This window comes from Sebastes fasciatus, chromosome 3 (genome assembly GCF_043250625.1).
Source record: "Sebastes fasciatus isolate fSebFas1 chromosome 3, fSebFas1.pri, whole genome shotgun sequence".
Lineage (NCBI taxonomy): Eukaryota > Metazoa > Chordata > Actinopteri > Perciformes > Sebastidae > Sebastes > Sebastes fasciatus.
The window spans coordinates 3542274-3560867 of record NC_133797.1 but is presented as its reverse complement, the minus strand read 5'-3'; the positions used below and the strand labels follow the sequence as shown (position 1 = coordinate 3560867).

At 40.9% G+C, this 18594-nt stretch overlaps 1 protein-coding gene across 1 annotated transcript in view; it reads left to right on the top strand.

Moving 5' to 3' along the window:
* Positions 1 to 18124, top strand: part of LOC141765113 (ras and Rab interactor 2-like) — a 55483-nt gene extending 37359 nt beyond the window's left edge. The window contains 6 exon segments of the mRNA XM_074631042.1: positions 2697 to 4124; positions 11288 to 11370; positions 12166 to 12391; positions 12616 to 12747; positions 15824 to 15987; positions 16332 to 18124. Of these exon segments, the coding sequence (XP_074487143.1) occupies positions 2697 to 4124; positions 11288 to 11370; positions 12166 to 12391; positions 12616 to 12747; positions 15824 to 15987; positions 16332 to 16658 (2360 nt within the window). The 3' untranslated portion in view covers positions 16659 to 18124.
* The last annotated feature ends 470 nt before the right edge of the window (positions 18125 to 18594 follow it).

Sequence of the window (18594 nt, the reverse complement as noted above, 5' to 3'; positions counted from 1 at the left end):
ACTCGATAAGAAAAGGCCCCTTTGGCCTGCTGACTTATTTTTCACTCCGGGGAAAAGGATGAATTGTAACTTCCTTAACTTTTCAAGCGCAATCATCAAGTCAACAGTTGAATTTGTCACACATTCCATACGCAGGTTTATGACTAAATACCTGCAAAACTAATGACATACCCATCAGCCTCAGCTATACATTGTGTTTAGTGCTAATTAGCAAATTTTAGCATGCTTATACACAAAACTGAAATGAACATGATGAACATTATACCTGTTTTAAGATCAGAAATATAGCACCATTGTGAGCATGTTAGCGTTCTAATGTTAGCATTTAGCTCAAAGCACTGCTGTGCCTATATGTGCAGCCTCACAGAGCTGCTACTTTTATCTCTAACAGAAATACTGTTTTCTTTCATTCATTCATTATTTCTAGTTGCTTCAATGTTGCTGGGTTTTGTTTGTCTTTTGCTGTTGAGCTACCATCAGTGAAACTAGGAACTTCCTTCACATTAAAAGCCCTCCAGCATCATACAGCTGCTCCTGTTCTTGCTAGGCTTTTAGTTTGAAAAATCTGCAGGATGTGTCAAGTTTTCATTTGACAGTAACTTAAAGGTCCCATATCATGCTCATTTTCAGGTTCATACTTGTATTTTGTGTATTCTACTAGAACATGTTTAAAAAACTTTATTTTCCTCATACTGTCTGGTTGAATATACCTGTATTTACCCTCTGTCCGAAACGCTCCATTTTAGTGCATTTTTAACAGAATTGCAACGGAAATTGCGTTGCTAGGCAACAGTTTGGGTCCATGTTTACTTCCTGTCAGCTGATGCATTAACATACACTGCAACAGGAAACACACTGGGACACATTTAGAATGTTTACGGTTAAAACTGTGAAATGGTCTAAATATTGTATATTTGTGACATCACAAATGGACGGCTTGTTTCAAACGCACAATTTCTGAATACGAACTGTGTGTATTTCTCCGTGTATTGAGCGTTTTGATACTTTCACAGTATTTATATAGCACTTGAACCTGCTTTATAATATAAAAGGCATGAAAATGTTCACTTTTTACAATATGGGAACTTTAACACAAAAATAGAACTGATCGGAATTAATTAGTGAATGAAAGCAGTATTTGTGTTAAATAAAAAGTCAGAGCAGAAGAATGTTGAGTATGACATGACTCTGTTGTTGTAGATGGATGGATTAGTGCTGTGGAAATGTACATTACACTGAATTTACTGTGAGCTATTACAGTACCGCTAATTTCACTCTTCTTCAATGCTTTTTACCCAGCCTATAAGTGACCGGCCTTTGTTCGTGCTGGTCACAAACAAAATGTATTATTTGAGACTCAGACACTATTTAAATACCGGCTTTTATCTGAGAATTTATAGTAGGTCCTTTTTCAGTCATATCACAGATTAATGTTATCATAAATCAAAGGAAACAGTGCTCTTCTTTGTAGAATCAGAGTATCCTACAGTATATTGAGGTAAGTCAGTATTATATGTGCTGGACCTGCTGCAGTCTGCACACAGACACCACAGTGTCAGGTGATCGTCGCTCACGTGGACTAGTAGGAATACCACAGTCAGATTTCAGTCTCCAGACACCAAGGTACTATGAGAGATATGAAACTGCTGGACCCGGCTTTTTTATTGCCCTAGGAATGCAAACATGAGTAATGTTTCCTTTTTTAGCCTGCGGGGAACAGTCATCACTGGGCTTATGCTGCAATCGCTGCATACACATTTTGAAGTGGTGTGATTTGTTGCCGGTTCTTTTCAGTTTGGTTAAATCAATGTGTTGTAACTACATATACGTGCTAGGATATAATAGCTTAGAATCATTCTTTTCAAGTGGTTATTAAAGCTGAGTGTGTCAGCATGCGGAAACCGTTGTGCCAAATAGCTGCAAACAATGGAATGATTCAGTGGAACAGCACACGAACATCAAAATGGGAGCACATGTCCTCAACTCACACTGTCAATGTAAAAAAAAAAAAAGAAAGAGGGAGAAAATCATATAAGTAAGGTTTGCTGACAGCAGTAGCTTCATTTAACAAGTTCATTTTATTTGTATAGCCCAAAATCACAAGTCACAAATTTGCCTCGGGGGGGCTTTACAATCTGTACAGGATACAGGACACCCTCTGTCCTTTACGGTGCGACCCTCGCATCGGATAAGGAAACAACAGAAAATTGTCCCAGAACTACTCAGTTAGGGGAGCTACAGGACAGCACTGTGTCGAAGTTAAGAGGGAGGAAAACAGAGCAGGAAGAAGGAGTGGAGGAACTGGAACTGTGTGCCGTGTGTAGTGTTTAGTGCCCTCCCACTCTGTGATTAGCATGGGCGACTCCCTCTCTGCGTGTCTCTGGGTGTGAGCCGGCACCCAGTGAATCGAAGCCAAGAGACGCTGGGCTGAACTCACAGCAAGACGAAGAGCAGAAAGACAAGCAAAGAGTAAGAAACATTAGGAAAACTTTGAGGAAAAACATCTGAACTGTTGGTGAGAAGTAGTTGAATGCTGTCTTTGTTCTTTTTCACCTTTACTTTAACTGATCTTTGGAAGACTCAAGGACATTACCGTTTCTCTGGACCTTGACTTGTCCAAGGAGGAGGAGGTATGTGTCTTGGCTTAAAGTTAGTTAATGTTTGCCTCTGAGTGTTTCTGTGTCTGTGTATTTCAGGCTTCTGGGACTCTGCCCTGTGCAGTCAGCGTCGCACTTCCCCCCGTCCCCATCGCCCTCTGAGCCGTACCCTCAGCCCCCAGCGAACAAACAGGAACAGGGAGGTCGAGGGGTCAAATCCGGGACACGTCGGGGCCCACTGCGACAGCGCGCCCCCGACCCTACGGTCCCACGCCTCTCCACCTTCCTTTCATCTGGAGAGGAGACACTCCAGCGGTCCTCTGTGCTTCGTCAACCCCCTGTTTCTCCAGACTCATCGGCACCGCCGCCGCGAGGACGATCCGCCTTCGCATGCCGCCAAGTCCGATAACAACCTAGAGGACCTAGAGAATGCGGGGAAACCGTCTGTGGAGCCGTTAAGCAGCAGCAGCCTGGGTAGCGAGCAGCACGTGGACAAGATCAAGCTGAACGGCAAATCACGGCTCCCTCCCCCCCGCCCTCCTCCCCCCCGCTCGATGCCACGCCGGCGCCCTGCCCCGCCTCCACCTGGACCTCCAGCAGCCACCACCAGACCCAAGAGCATGCCAGAGGCCGTTGCTGTGTCTACACGGCAACTACAGTCCCCGAGCAGGCGCCCAGCACCTGCTCGACCATCGATGGGTACCAAGCAGAGCAGCCCGTCCAAAACCGCCAGCTCGCCGATCCCTATGCCTTCAAACCCACCACCTCCGAGGCCCAAGAAGCCTGATCTGGAAGCTCACCGCTGTCACATTGCCCTGGACGATGAGACCATCGCCAAGGCTCTGTCCCGTGCCAAGCTTCCACCCTGCCAGCCTCCGCCTGCCGTCCCTGCTGCTGTACTACTGGAGAATAACGCCGGGAGTCCGTCCACACGTAAGGAGAGGGGACGCCAGCGGCTCAGTGACATGAGCATGTCTACTTCCTCCTCTGACTCACTGGAATATTCACAGACTCCTGGATTCTCCCTGGGCCTGGCCCCGAACCCCTCCCGACAGCTTAACCATCAAGACCCGGTGGAGGACAGTAGCGAAGACGACGAGGACGGGGAAGAAGATGAGGAGGAAGACTACGGGGTCGGTTTGGAGACGGACCTAGAAATGCGCCTCCGTCCGTCCTTCAAAGCGCGGAGGCGAAGGGTCGGCGTGAGCCTGAGCGGTGGCTCCTTCATCCTCCCCAGAGCCCTGAAGGGACGCTTCCGCAAAGTGAGCGGAATGCTCAGCTCCCTCATCACCCCGGAGAGACGGGCGGTGAAAAGGATCGCCGAGCTGTCCAGGGACAAAAGCTCGTACTTTGGCTCCCTGGTCCAGGACTACATCAGCTTTGTTCAGGAGAACCGAGGCTGTCACACCTCAGGGATGGATTTTCTGCAGACTCTCAGGCAGTTTTTGACACAGATGAAGGCTTACCTGCGCCAGAGCTCCGAACTGGACCCCCCTATAGAGTCACTCATACCAGAGGACCAGATCGGTAAGTCAGCCTAGAAGATTGCATATCTTTCAAGTATTTAATCAGGATGAATCACCTGATTGTCCATAGTTAATCACGATTAATCACACATTTTTTTATCTGTTCAAAATTTACCTTAAAGGAAGATTTGTCAAGTATTTAATACTCTTATCAACATGGGGGTGGGCAAATATGCTGCTTTATGCAAATTTGTATATATATTTATTACTGGAAATCAATTAACAACACAAACCAATGACAGATATTGTCCAGAAACCCTCACAGGTACTGCATTTAGCATAAAGAAATATGCTCAGATCATAACATGGCAAACTGCAGCCCAACAGGCAACAACAGCTGTCAGTGTGTCAGTGTGCTGACTTGACTATGACTTGCCCCAAACTGCATGTGATTATCATAAAGTGGGCATGTTTGTAAGGGGAGACTCGTGGGTACCCATAGAACCCATTTATATTCACATATCTGGAGGTCAGAGGTCAAGGCACCCCTTTGATAATGGCCATGACAGTTTTTCCTCAACCAAAATTTAGCGTAAGATTGGAGCGTTATTTAGCATCGTTCACGACAAGCTAGTATGACATTGGATGTTGGTACCGATGGATTCTTTAGTTTTTATAGTTTCATATGATACCAGTATCTTCACTCTAGCTTTAAAACTGAGCTGCTACAACCTAAAAATCACACGTTAATGCGTTAAAGAAATTAGTGGCGTTAAAACAAATTTGCATTAACACGTTAGTACTGCGTTAACTTTGACAGCCCTAATTTAAAACCATGGATTTGAATGTACTTGTGTACATTTGTACAGATTTGTTGTCTGCATGGTGGGATTGTTTGTCCTGTCCTGACTTTGTGAAACATCTGCGTGTGCATGCGTGGGCACATGTGTGGGATACATGGTTTTTCTTCCCAGTATGATTTGAGAAGTAAAACCTCTTTTAGTGTTGCTTCTTCAGAAAAGGAATTCAAAATGACTTCATTCACGACGAAGATCAGTGAGTGGACAGGCTTGTTTAGCCTTGGGAATCCGATGTACTAGTTGAAGTTTTCCATTATTAGCCTTCCTCATTACTGGTGTTGAGTTACAGAAATGCCAGAGTGATGTGCCTCAGTGAGTTATTCTTGGCTTCTGTTGGTTGGCACAGGCTTGCAGTGCAGTTGAAGCTCATTTTGAAGAGCAGAAATTTTCATTTAATTGTACTAGGCTTACTTCGTATTTAACTTCAATTTGTTACCTACCGAAATGTGTCCATAGCAACGAATATTGAAAGCTGGCAGCGAATGTTTGGCCAGATATGTGGTTTCTCTGACTATCTTATTATATTTAAAATTCCTGTACGGCTGCTTGTGTTTGGACAACAGTTTACATGCAAGAACTTTGGCTTCTTTAGTTGCATGGAGAAAAAAAAGAAAAAACATGGTATCAAAAAAAGTATTGTACTGAAATCCCTACTTCTTATTCCACTGGATAGTATCAAAGTTGTTGATATGCTCCACTGAGGTCATGATGATTGTAAATATAAAGTTTGAGCAGCTCTATCAAAGGGACGGATTATTGTGGACTCAAGTATTTGCATGAATATGTAAGTATGTGTTTGCACTCATCTCACGTCCCCCTTGTTCATTGTAAACAATAACAGCAAAGCCTTGTTCAGGGACAGAGAAGTGATCCATTCTGGTTGTGCTAACGGACCACAGATCCGCACATACAGCGCCTCACGCTCACAGACGTTCCCCTTTGGAGAGGCGAAATGTTAAGAAATGTAAATGTTGTTTTATACAGCAACCGTGGAAGTGATTAGTTTTATCTAAGCTATTACAGAGACACTAGAATGAGAGAAATCTACTGTATATACGCACCAATAGGGAAGTTAGATGGTAAGAGGTGTGTCGAAATTACAGCTATTAGAAAACCAAAACAAAACTGAGTAGGACGAGCAGGCTGACGTCATGCTACCATCCCACGGAATATGTTTAAAAGGAAAAGAGAAGTGACGTTAGGATGATTCACAGTGTTTACAGAAAGACTGAGAAATATTGTGTTTGTAGTAAAAAGGGGAGCTAGAAGTCCAAAGTTTTTAGTGAACTATGATACTTAAAGGTCCCATATCATGCTCATTTTCAGGTTCATACTTGTATTTTGTGTTTCTAATAGAACATGTTTACATGCTGTATTGTTCAAAAAACACATTATTTTCCTCTTACTGTCTGCCTGAATATACCTGTATTTACACTCTGTCTGAAACAGAAACTCTGAAACTGCATTTCAATGGAATTGCAATGGAATTGCAATGGTATTGCGTTGCTAAGCAACAGTTTGGGTCCATGTTTACTTCCTGTCAGTTGATGTCATTCACATACACTGTAACAGGAAATAAACTGGGACACATTTAGAATGTTTACATTTAAAACCGTGTAATGGTCTAAATATTGTATATTTGTGACATCACAAACGGACAGAATTCCTAACGGCTTGTTTCAAACGCACAATTTCTGAATGCAGGCTGTGTGTATTTCTCCGTATATTGAGCGTTTTGATAGTTTAACAGTATTTATATAGGAGTTAAACCTGCTTTATAATGTAAAAGACATGAAAATCTCACTTTTTACAATATGGGACCTTTAACTTATAATCTGGTGTTGTGAGGTCAGGTAGAGCCATCAACTATTGTTTGTGAAGGGAGGGTGTACAACACACACCCTAACTTTCTGCCCGTGTTATGAACAAACAGGATGGGAAGGAAGAGGAAAGGAAAGCTGTCATTTGTGGGATGTAAATCAGAAAACTCCAAATTTTTAAAGATTCATTTCATGTACATGACTTTGAGTGTTTTTCTAAAGTTTTGAGTGTATGTCCCGGCTGCTGTATATGTTGTTGTCTGTGCGTGCACACTTGTTTATCACAGACTCTCCTACAGTTTATTGCAGTTGAGGGAAGCCTTTGAACAGGCTGTAGTCTAGATAAAGGCCAATAACAAACATTGCTCAATATACAAAGGAAATGAGCCTTTCTGGAGGGAATCAGGAAGTCTGCAGTCAGAAAATATGTGTGCGTGCATGTGTGCGTGTGTGTGCGCCTACATGTACATACTACAGTGTGTCCGACTGTGTGTCCTTAACAGCCTCCGTACCGCTCCTTGTGTACACACGAGGATCTGTCGGATTTATCCAGCCTCTGTAAACACCTCAGGCCTCCCCTTGTTGTCGACTTCAGCTTTATTAGTCTTAGCAGTGTGCAATAAAGAACTACCAAACCCTTACCTCAGGCGACCCTCAACACTCGTCTCTTACGCTGCGTTCGCACCAAGAGCGAAGTGAATTTTCGCCTTGTTTTACTCGCATGACCGCTGCGGTCATTTGTGTTAATTTCGCGCTAGAGGAGAAGGCGCTTGTCTCCATAGATACCAACAACATTTTCTTTCCGCCATTTCCACCATCAACCACGGAAGAAATAACCACTGTTGCTGCTTTGTACATGCTGTGGAAGTCCCAGATATGTCGGAAAAACAAACGCCGTCGTGTCTGGGTTCACAGCATCACTCGGCGGCGAGCTGTATTCACAGACAGCGCCAGTGCACCAACTGTATCTAGCAAGCCACACGTCGCTACTGCGGTATGAACCTGAAATAAACAGATTGTGCGGTTATTAAATCGCAATAAACAGATCAAAAGGATGCCGAAATAACTACATAATGATGCCGATTTGTAAAAAGTCTGAATTCATGCTTTGTCAGGTCCGCCCGCAAGACGACAAGCAGACAGCTTTTAAAATGCTTGTTTTCTGAATGGAGTTCAGTGTTGTTTTCAGAGTGCTGTAGTGTAAGTGCAGCACATTTCACCAGGTGCTCCTCTGGTGTTCCTCTGACTCACCATAAAGTCAGACATTTTTCCACAAGAACTGGATTCTTGTATGTGCACGCTCGCTTATTTACGCTGATGCAAAACGTGCATTTGATTCTGTGCAGCTCATTGCATAAACACTGCCTGGAGGCTGGGCATTCCTTGTGCATGAATAGTTGTGTTAGTGTTGCCAGAGAACAATAAGACACAATTGTGTAAATGTGACATGCTGTACATAGTTGAGGTAGGCAGGAAATAATTTTGAAGCCTATGTACGTAGGTCCGAGGTACAGACGGAGCCATTGTAGAGGTCCAAAGTACATATTTTTACTGCATGCTAGCTGAATGAATGCTGTGCCTTTTGAATAGGGTTCCAGGTGTGATTTGTCAAGGTCAGACTCAAGCTTAGACTCTAACTTCAAAGAGCATGTACTTAAAGGGGAACAACGGACATTTTTGAAACACAAGGTGGCAGCGTCATCACGGTAAACAGCAACTGCCTGTCAGTGGCGATTTGAATGAAGTATATAATTTCAACATTTGCAATATAAATAAATATGCTGTCAGTTTCTGAACCTATTTTATATCAACAATAAACACTTATAAGACAGGGAAACGGTGCAATATCTTTCTGACTTCTTTTGTTTTCCAGTAGTTATATTTTATGCACTGGAACGGGGAAATCCATGACAGGATTTCAGCGCATGTTGTGATGGTTATCCCGTGGTTAGCGACCATGCTAGTGACAGGCACGGCATATTGGTAGCTAGCTAGTTAGACAGTAAGATAGCGTTAGCTATAGCTAATTCCATAAATACAGGACTTTATTGTAGGGCTGTCAATCGATTCAAATATTTAATCGCAATTGTCCATAGTTAATTGCGATTAATTGCAAATGAATCACACTTTTTTTTATCTGTTCAAAATGTACCTTAAAGGGAGATTTGTCAAGTATTTAATACTCTTATCAACATGGGTGTGGACAAATATGCTGCTTTATGCAAATGTATGTATATATTCATTATTGGAAATCAATTAACAACACAAAACAATGACAGATATTGTCCAGAAACCCTCACAGGTACTGCATTTAGCATAAAAAAATATGCTCAAATCATAACATGGAACCCAACAGGCAACAACAGCTGTCAGTGTGTCAGTGTGCTGACTTGACTATGACTTGCCCCAAACGGCATTTGATTATCATAAAGTGTGCATGTTTGTAAGGGGAGACTTGTGGGTACCCATAGAACCCATTTACATTCACATATCTGGAGGTCAGAGGTCAAGAGACCCCTTTGAAAATGCCCATGACAGTTTTTCCTCAACCAAAATTTAGCGTAACTTTGGAGCGTTATTTAACCTCCTTCATCACAAGCTAGTATTACATGGTTTTACCAATGGATTCATTAGGTTTCTCTAGTTTCATATGATGCCAATATATTCACTCTAGCTTTAAGACTGAGCCTACTAAAACCTAAAAATCACAAATTACGTTAAAGAAATTGGTGGCATTAAAAGGATTTAGCGTTAATGTGCTATTATCACGTTAACCTTGACAGCCCTAGTTTATTGTCAATATAAAATAGATTCAGAAAGTGACAGCACGTTTATTTATATAGCAAATGTTGTTGAAATTCTATACTTCATTCAAATCATCACTGACAGGCAGTTGCTGTTTACCGTGACGATGCTGCTGCCTCGTTGTTTTCCGGTACGTCCTCGCAATATGCGCGTACATGAGCAGTACATGCAGTATTTTTTCCGTCATGTTATATAGCCTCCAGAGTAATATTAATGTTTTAAAAATGGCCATTGTTCCCCTTTAACATTCAGGTGGCCCTTAACTACAGTAAATAAAGCAAATATCTAATCTAATCAGACTTTGAGGTCAGCTATTAATTACTTTTGTTGCTTAAAGTTGTTGAAAACCAGGAATTCAGATTTGATTCGCTACATTTTAACGAAATGTTTTAAAACTTTGGCTCTTACTGTACGTTTACCATTCTAGAAACAGATGCAGGAGAAATGCAGGAAACTATCAGTGACTACCAGTATTAACCTTCTGCAGGAATGGTGGACTCCTGTCTGAGAAACGTTTGCTAAGTACTGTGATGGACTGGCCTTTTTGAATCAAATTAAACTATATATATAAATACATATATATGTATATATATATATACATATATATATATATATAGTATACTATATGTGACCCCTTTTCAAGGATTTACATCCTCAGCAGGAATGAATGGGCCTGAGGCTGAGAGACACAGACAGGGTAGGGAAGTCAGAGAATATGAACAGATGGACTAACACATTCTTGCGTTTTTAGTGTTTTCATGGGAGTTGTTGACGATAAGACAAACACAAAAGAAAGCCAGCCTTATCCTTTAACAGGCCCTGATGACCACTTTACTGTAATGATCTGTGACTGTATTTCAGTGGAATATAAAGGACATTTTTGGGATAATTAGGTGTAGGCCTATGAATTTGTACTTAAAGGATCAATGTGTAGCACTGACAGCTAGCGTTTTAAAATGGGTAATAGCAGTCCAAATTTCAAACATTGGAGCCGTGGCCCATCCACTCCTCCGGTGTGACTGATAGCAGTTAGCATGTGTTAGCATCACAACGTTAGCCTCTGGTCAGCAGCAGTAGTCTGAATCACTTCACTCAAATACTCGCTACCTTGATAACCAGCTGCACAAGGACCACAGAGAGATGTGTGTGTGGTCCTTTTACATTTTGGACCCCATCATTAGCTGATGAGATTTAGGTTCTCCGAGGTTAAAGGGATAGTTCAGATTTTTGAAGTGGGGTTGTATGAGGTATTTCTCCATAGTTTATATCCCAACTGGGGGCGTGCTGACCGTCACCTACTGTAGGTAATACACTGACTACGGATAAAGACCTCATACAACCCCACTTCAAAAAATCTAAACTATCCCTTTAATCTCATTTTAGTGTTTATGTCATTGTTATGGTCTGGGTTGGGCTGTCAGCTGACTTTGTAAAACTTTGAATGTCATTTTTATAATGTGATAACATGTTTAGATGACCAAACGGAGTTCTTTGACCTTCTTTATTTACAGTAATTGTTGTTTACAACATTTATAGTAGCTGAAAGAACAGTTGTCATTGGTTGACCTGTCATTGATCTTACACATTAGGTAATGATTCACTTTCAGTTGTAAAAGTTTAGACGATTGTTTGCTTGAGGAATTAATGATTTCTTGATCTATTGGTGTGTGTTAACAATCAAACACATCTGTTTCTCATTTACCTGTGGTCTGTGTGTGTGTTACTGTCATCTTCTACAGACCAGGTGCTAGAGAAGGCCATGCACAAGTGTGTCCTTAAGCCTCTGAAGAGTGTGATCGAGGTGGCTTTATATGACTTCCAGGTAAGAGATAAGTGAAATCTTGTTATCCTGCAAGGTTACTGGTTGGATGTTGTACTATCCTATTTCACAATATCATTAATTCACTAGTTCACAGTCACACTATCATAAGAAAATTATATTTTTCTTAGCTAGATAAGGATCACTTTATTCAAAAGAAGAAAAGAAATCACATCCCCAAAAGAGGAGATAAGATATGGAAGACAGAACCTGACAAAATCAAAAATCAATCAATCAATAAATAAAATATTTACTTTTTTGTTTAATTTTCCCTAAACATAAATAAATAAGTTTTGGGAAATAAATAAGGGATGAAATGCAAAGGGAAAAGCGTGCAGAAATAAATAAATGGATAAAAACATTAAGAAATACATCCATTTAAAAATAAATATAAAATAAATGCAAACATAAATAAATAAATGAAAAATGCAAAAAATAAATAAAGTAATTTTTAAAATAATAAAAATAAATACATAAATAAATAAAATGGAAAACGAATCAGAAGAGTAGATAAATAAGGGAATTAATGCAAAGCAAATTAAACAGAAATATCAATTTATGTCACATTTTATCAATTGATTAATGGCTACATTTACTTTTAATATAATTTTGCTACATTTACTGTAATGGAAATTCAGAGATTTTTTTCTAAACACATTATAAATGTTGGAAAATAATTACTGAAAACGTGCTGTGAACATTGTAGTACTGGATTGTGGAGTTAGACCGTTAAACTGTTTTTCCCCAGTTTTGTGAAATGAACCTCACCATACCAACTCAGTTTGTTGCTCTCTACAGGTGAGCAGCGGAGCTTTGCAGCAGCTGAAGGAGAACCTGGCCCTGGCTAAGGCCAAGAGGCCCCAGGAGTTAGGGGTGGACGGAGCTGTGCCTCCTGACCCCCTGGCTATCGAGAAGATCCGCCACAAGTTCCTAAACATGAGGAAGATGTACTCCCCTGAGAAGAAGGTCTCATTGCTGCTGCGTGTGTGTAAACTCATCTATACCATCATGCAGGATAACTCAGGTAAGGAGAAGTTTTTTTACCCTGTATATGACAGAAAGCCTGAGACTAAAACTAATACTGCAAAGTAAGGTAGCTTGATTTTGACGTACCGTCTTCTTTTATGGAATATAAATTGTGAAACAGATTCTTCAGTCTCAGATTCTGTTTATAGCGATGACCTTTGTCCGACCTGTGGTGACCACCACACCTACCTGTCTCACTGCTCTTTGTCTGCTTCCTACCAGGGAGGATGTTCGGTGCTGATGACTTCCTGCCCATGTTGACTTATGTGTTGGCCCAGTGTGACATGCCTCAGCTGGACACAGAGATCCAGTACATGATGGAGCTGCTGGACCCGTCTCTGCTGCAAGGAGAGGGTAGGTCCTGTTGGTTTGCTCCATATCAGTCATTCATGACCTTCTTCTCCCTTCGTTTTTTTGTGCTTCCGTGGAGTTTGTGTCAGAGTCTGAGTTGTGGTGGTGGCTGGTCGTTTGTTGGCGTTAGGAGACTCTATTTCTAACCGAACACTAGTTGTGGTTGCGCGCTGTTAGCCCTGTAGCGAAGCTGAAAAATACAGGCACTCGTGAGAGCGCATGACGTCACATCCGTTGGATTATTCCCGGAAAAAAATGTCCCGGGTTCTTCACATTAAAAGCAGTCTACAGGCTGATAGAAGAAACCCAGAAAGTCACAGGTCTCATTTTTTAGGTTAAGTTACAACCTGTTCACACATTGGCAATAAAATACAATTTATAAACATTTATATGTGTAAAAACTTACATACAGCCCCTTTAACTGTGCGTCAACAGAAGGCACATCTCCAGTTAAATGGTTGGAAATGGTTCATATCAAGAGAGATTAAGGGCGAGGGTCACATATTAGACATCTTCACCGTCAGAGGATATTTTTTCCCAACTGTCACAATCCCCTGTCACAGTATTAGGTTCATGTAGTGATCAACACTGAGTAATGTAAGGTTTATGGATGCACCGTATATGCCTCCTGTTCCTTCTTAAAGCTGCTCTAATCAGTATTTTTACATAAATAACGGATCAAAGTACTAGATGGGTCAAAGATGAAATGTAGGTTCAGTTTAGCATATTTTCAGGCTTTTTTGAGGTCTACAGGTGAAGAGATGTTTGCAATCCCTTTCATTTCTTTTAGAGCAAGAGATTAAAATTCCAAATTTCATCATTTAGTAATTTGAACAAATTGATTTTATTCTAGTTTGAATGTTGCAACACTGTCATCTTTTTTTTCTGTCAAACTCTGTCACAGAAATAAAACTGCCAGGTTATTTTAGCCCAGCTTTAGCTATTACACTGGTTAGTTTTGCTTGGTTTTAAAGCAGAGCTGTGTGACATTTGCTTAGGCCACAGGTGGCACTTAATGACAGGATAATGGTAACATTAGCACAAGTAGTGAGGAGTTATTAAGTCAACTCAATCATGTCAGTTGCACAGCAGTTTGTAGTTAAAGGTCCCATATCGTAAAAAGTGAGATTTTCCTGTCTTTTATATTATAAAGCAGGTTTAACTGCTGTATAAATACTGTTAAACTATCAAAACGCTCAATATACGGAGAAATACACACAGCCCATATTCAGAAACTGTGCGTTTGAAACAAGCCGTTAGGATTTCTGTCCATTTGTGATGTCACAAATATACAATATTTAGACCATTACACGGTTTTAAACGTAAACATTCTAAATGTGTCCCAGTTTATTTCCTGATGCAGTGTATGTAAATAACATCAGCTGACAGAAAGTACATGGACCCAAACTGTTGCCTAGCAAGGCAATTCCGTTGCAATTCCGTTGAAATGCACTAAAACGGAGCGTTTCAGACAGAGGGTAAATACAGGTATATTCAGGCTGACAGTATGAAGAAAATAACGTTGTTTTTTTAACACTACAGCATGTAAACATATTCTAGTAGAAACACAAAATACAAGTAAGAACCTGGAAATTAGCATGATATAGGACCTTTAAATTTAGCTAACATAAGCATTTCTTGCTTATGAATTCAACTTTTCATTTGTAAGTTACATTGTCTCACTTTGAGGGTCTACTGAGCACTTATAGGTCAGTATGACACACAAACTACAAACTGTGTGACTAAGTAGTTACATCACAGACTTTACATTTGACAGAATTCAGCCCTAAAGCTCTCTGGAATGTAGTGTATGCAGTACCAACACCATCAATGTCCACTGTTAAGTCTGTTAAAGCTTCAGTAGGCATCAGTGAGCAAAAAGTCCATAATAACCTTTCAGCATATTGTAATTCAAGTGTTCTGAGAGAAAACTAGACTTCTGCTCCTCATGGCTCTGTTTTCAGGCTTTAGAAAAAATCTAGCCTGTGACGGGAGACTTTGACCAATCACAGGTCATTTCAGAGAGAGAGCGTTCCTATTGGCTGTGCTCCGGCTGGTGGGCGGTGCTTGGTATTCCCTCAACTGATCTCAACATGGCTGCCGGGTTACAAACGTTCTCATTTTACAGCTAAACAGTACACTACAAGATGTTTCTGAAAACATTTGAGGAGAGAAATAGGCATTACAGTAACAGAATATTGATTCATATTTGATCAGCGCTGCCTAGTTGGACCGTTTGGTCGGAGTTCGCGAGTGATTGACAGCCGGCTCTCATAGACGGCAGCTGGACGGCAGTCTCCAGATCGGCTCTGACTGGTTGTTTTCCTCCGGTCTGTGAAATCTTGCAGATGCCGTTAGGAGCACCGGAGGACACCGGAAGACACAGAGGGACAAGATTTATTCAGATTACCTGTCTCATGCACTGCTGTCAGAATATAAAAATATATAAAAATAACTTTTTTTAAATCATATTTGCTCCATTTACTGCAGCTTTAAGTCTGTTAGGATATTTCTATTATCAGCTGCTCTTGAAATAAATGCGCAAGATTTTTTTTTTTTTCTGGAAAAGTTTTCTTGAAGTTGAAGTAATTTTCACACTTTTTTTTATTTATTTTTTTATTTTGAGATTACATTTTTTTTTACCAGTCCAACACGGGTCTTCTACCAGGGCCATCTCAGCTGAGTCGAGTTTACCAGAAAGGTTCTGTGCACGAGCTTCAGACGCATAAAAAGGAAGGAAAGTCCTCTTGACATTAGTAGGAAATTCCAGTCGTTGTTTGAGTTGAATGGGTTGGAGCAGGTTCAGAGGAAAATTCAGCTGACCCCTCCCAGAACTAAATATTTTCCTATTAGCGTCAACCTGTCTGGCACGCACGTACAGTGAGCTCATTGTAAAATTGATTAATTGGAAAATGCCTATTCTTCGTCTGATTCATTTCCATTCCAAAGGAGGAAGTGTTCACTTCTTGATAACTTCTTACATAATGTCAACTGGTTTCATTTCTAGAGAACTATCTCTGTTCTGTTTCCTTTTCCCCCATCCATCCTCAAACACCTCTTCCTCCTCTCTACCGCTCAGGGGGCTACTACCTGACCAGCGCGTACGGAGCCATGGCTCTCATCAGGAACTTCCAGGAGGAGCAGGCGGCCCGGGTGCTGAGCTCCGAGGCCAGGAACACTCTGCACCAGTGGCACAGACGGCGCACCACCCAGCGGTCAGCGCCGACTGTGGACGACTTCCAGGTATCACGCCTGACCTGAACCCCACCTTGAACATTCAGGCAGTGAGTCTAAGTTGTACCAATTCCATATAAATCCAAACAGCATGAAAGGTGCTGTGTTCCGGCCCTCGTCAGTGGAAAGGAATATATCTACACGTCCTACTAATGTCACAGCATGTGGATCTGGATCCGTTTTTTTTTTTTAGTAGAAAGCGCCCTCTAGTGAAACATTTAACAACATGCATGTGATTTCTTTCTGTGGCTGTAACTGCATGTTTTTGTTCTTTTACTGCCTGCATGTTTGACTCATCAGTAATGCCTGTGGAGATTCTCTATCGAATGTTAACTTTTGGTTTCTCTCTGTAGAACTATCTCCGCGTAGCCCTGCAGAAAGTGGACACAGGCTGCACGGCAAAAACCCTAATCGTCCACCCTTACACAACCACAGAGGAGGTCTGCTCACTCTGCGCTTACAAGTTCAAGATCCCGGACCCTGACACCTACGCACTGTTTCTGGTCACTGAGGACACCAGCCAGCAACTCGCCCCGGACACACACCCTCAACGGATCAAAGCCGAGCTCCACAGCCGGCCCCTTGCACACGTCTTCCACTTTGTCTACAGGAGGGTAGCTAACCTTAATCTCTGTATCCCTGCCATCATGCACAATGGAAACTGCCTTCAAGTTGAATAGAGCAGGAGAATATAACAGCTTGCTGCACTTGATGATCCTAAACAATAGTTCTATTTTGTGGTATTCTGGTGGTGCTTGTAGATTTAGTATATAGATTTGAGGATGTCTGAATGGAAACAGAAACCAAGCTGTATATTGGCATATTGAGGCGGATATAAAAGTGTCTTTGATCAAATATGATGCCATGGAAATGATGAAAGTGATTTATTTTGATAAGGAACCACTGAAAGGTAGGATGGACTGTGGAAAGTGCAGGTTTTTCACTCAAACACCTCAAGACAGTGGCTCAGATTTGGGTCAGAAAGGCTAAGAATCTTAAAGGTCCCATATTGTAAAAAAGTGCGATTTTCATGTTTTTTTATTATAAAGCCGGCTTAAGTCCTATATAAATACTGTGGAAGTATTGAAATGCTCAATCCACAGATAAATACACAGCCCATATTCAGAAACTGCGTTTGAAACAAGCCGTTAGGATTTCTGTCCATTTGTGATGTCACAAATATACAATATTTAGACCCTTTACACAGTTTTAAACGTAAACATTCTAAATGTGTCCCAGTTTATTCCTGGTTGCAGTGTATGTGAATGTCTTCAGCTGACAGGAAGTAAACATGGACCCAAGCTGTTGCCTAGCAACGCAATTCCGTCAAAATGCGCTAAAACGGAGCGTGTAAGACAGAAGGTAAATACAGGCAAATTCAGGCCGACAATATGTAGTTAAATAAAGGAGTTTTTGAACATTACAGCATGTAAACATATTGTAGTAGGAGCACAAAATACAAGTATGAACCTGAAAATGAGCACAATATGGGACCTTTAAGTTGGTTAGGTGTTATGCTGAGTGGAAATTGTAAGATTGTGTATAGAGGCTGGTTTGCAGGATTTTTAGTATGTGAAGTACAGTATTATGGAGGGGAAAAGTTCTTCAGATTGTTGCATATGCCATCCTTAAAGCAGAGGTCATACAGTTTAATATTTAATTTTTATGTAACCAACGTTTGCCTTAACTGCTGTTATCCCAGGTGCCTTCAAAAGGAATTGAACATAACTGTATGCTACTGAAAGCTTTTCAGCTGTCATCCAGTGATTAGTCAGCTTTCGCCAAAATGACCCAGATAATAACCTCATGCTAAAATGTTGATTTAAAAAGGAAAATTAACTATTGTAAAAGTTATGATTGTTTTTTTTTTGTTTATTATTGCTCTTATGTGTATTTTCTGCAATTGCTGGTCAATTGTAGCTTATATGCCTGTGTAGAAATATTTTTATATTCAAATGTTTCATTTTTTCATCACAAAGGATTTGTATTCTGATTTAATATTTCTGTACTGGACTCAATAGTGGACTTATGGATTTATGCCAGTTATTTCTCAGAAGTCAATTATAAACAACACTGTTTCTATCATCTGTTATGGAAAGCTCAAAGCTGACTATGGAAATGTATAAAATTCTCTCCAAACGAGGCTACTTGCTGACTCCAACATAATATTATTTTTCAGGAAATTTCGTGTCAATTCTTAGACATAATATTACCCTGACAGCTCAGGAACAGCAGGCCTTTACTGGCTCTCTAAGATGTAATCCAAAATGCACCATAAGTCACACATATTTCAACTCAAAAACATATAATAGAAATCAAACTGATTTGGTGCTGATACTGGAGGGGTCTAAACGGGGCAAACTTTGTGGAGCCCTTTTGTGGTTTGATGTATAAATTCAAATGAACTGTTTGTCGCTGTGTTTCTTTCTTCCTTCTATAACTTTAACTAAATAACCAGGAGCCAAACGCTGAGATATAGAAGAACAAAACTTTACTGGTTCCTGATTGGTTAATAACCTACGGAAGCCCCGAGAGGCAAGTGAGAAAATAGATTCTGGTAGTGATCGCATTTTCTTATTTTGATCTGAATTGTTTTCTCTCCTGTGTTTATGACAT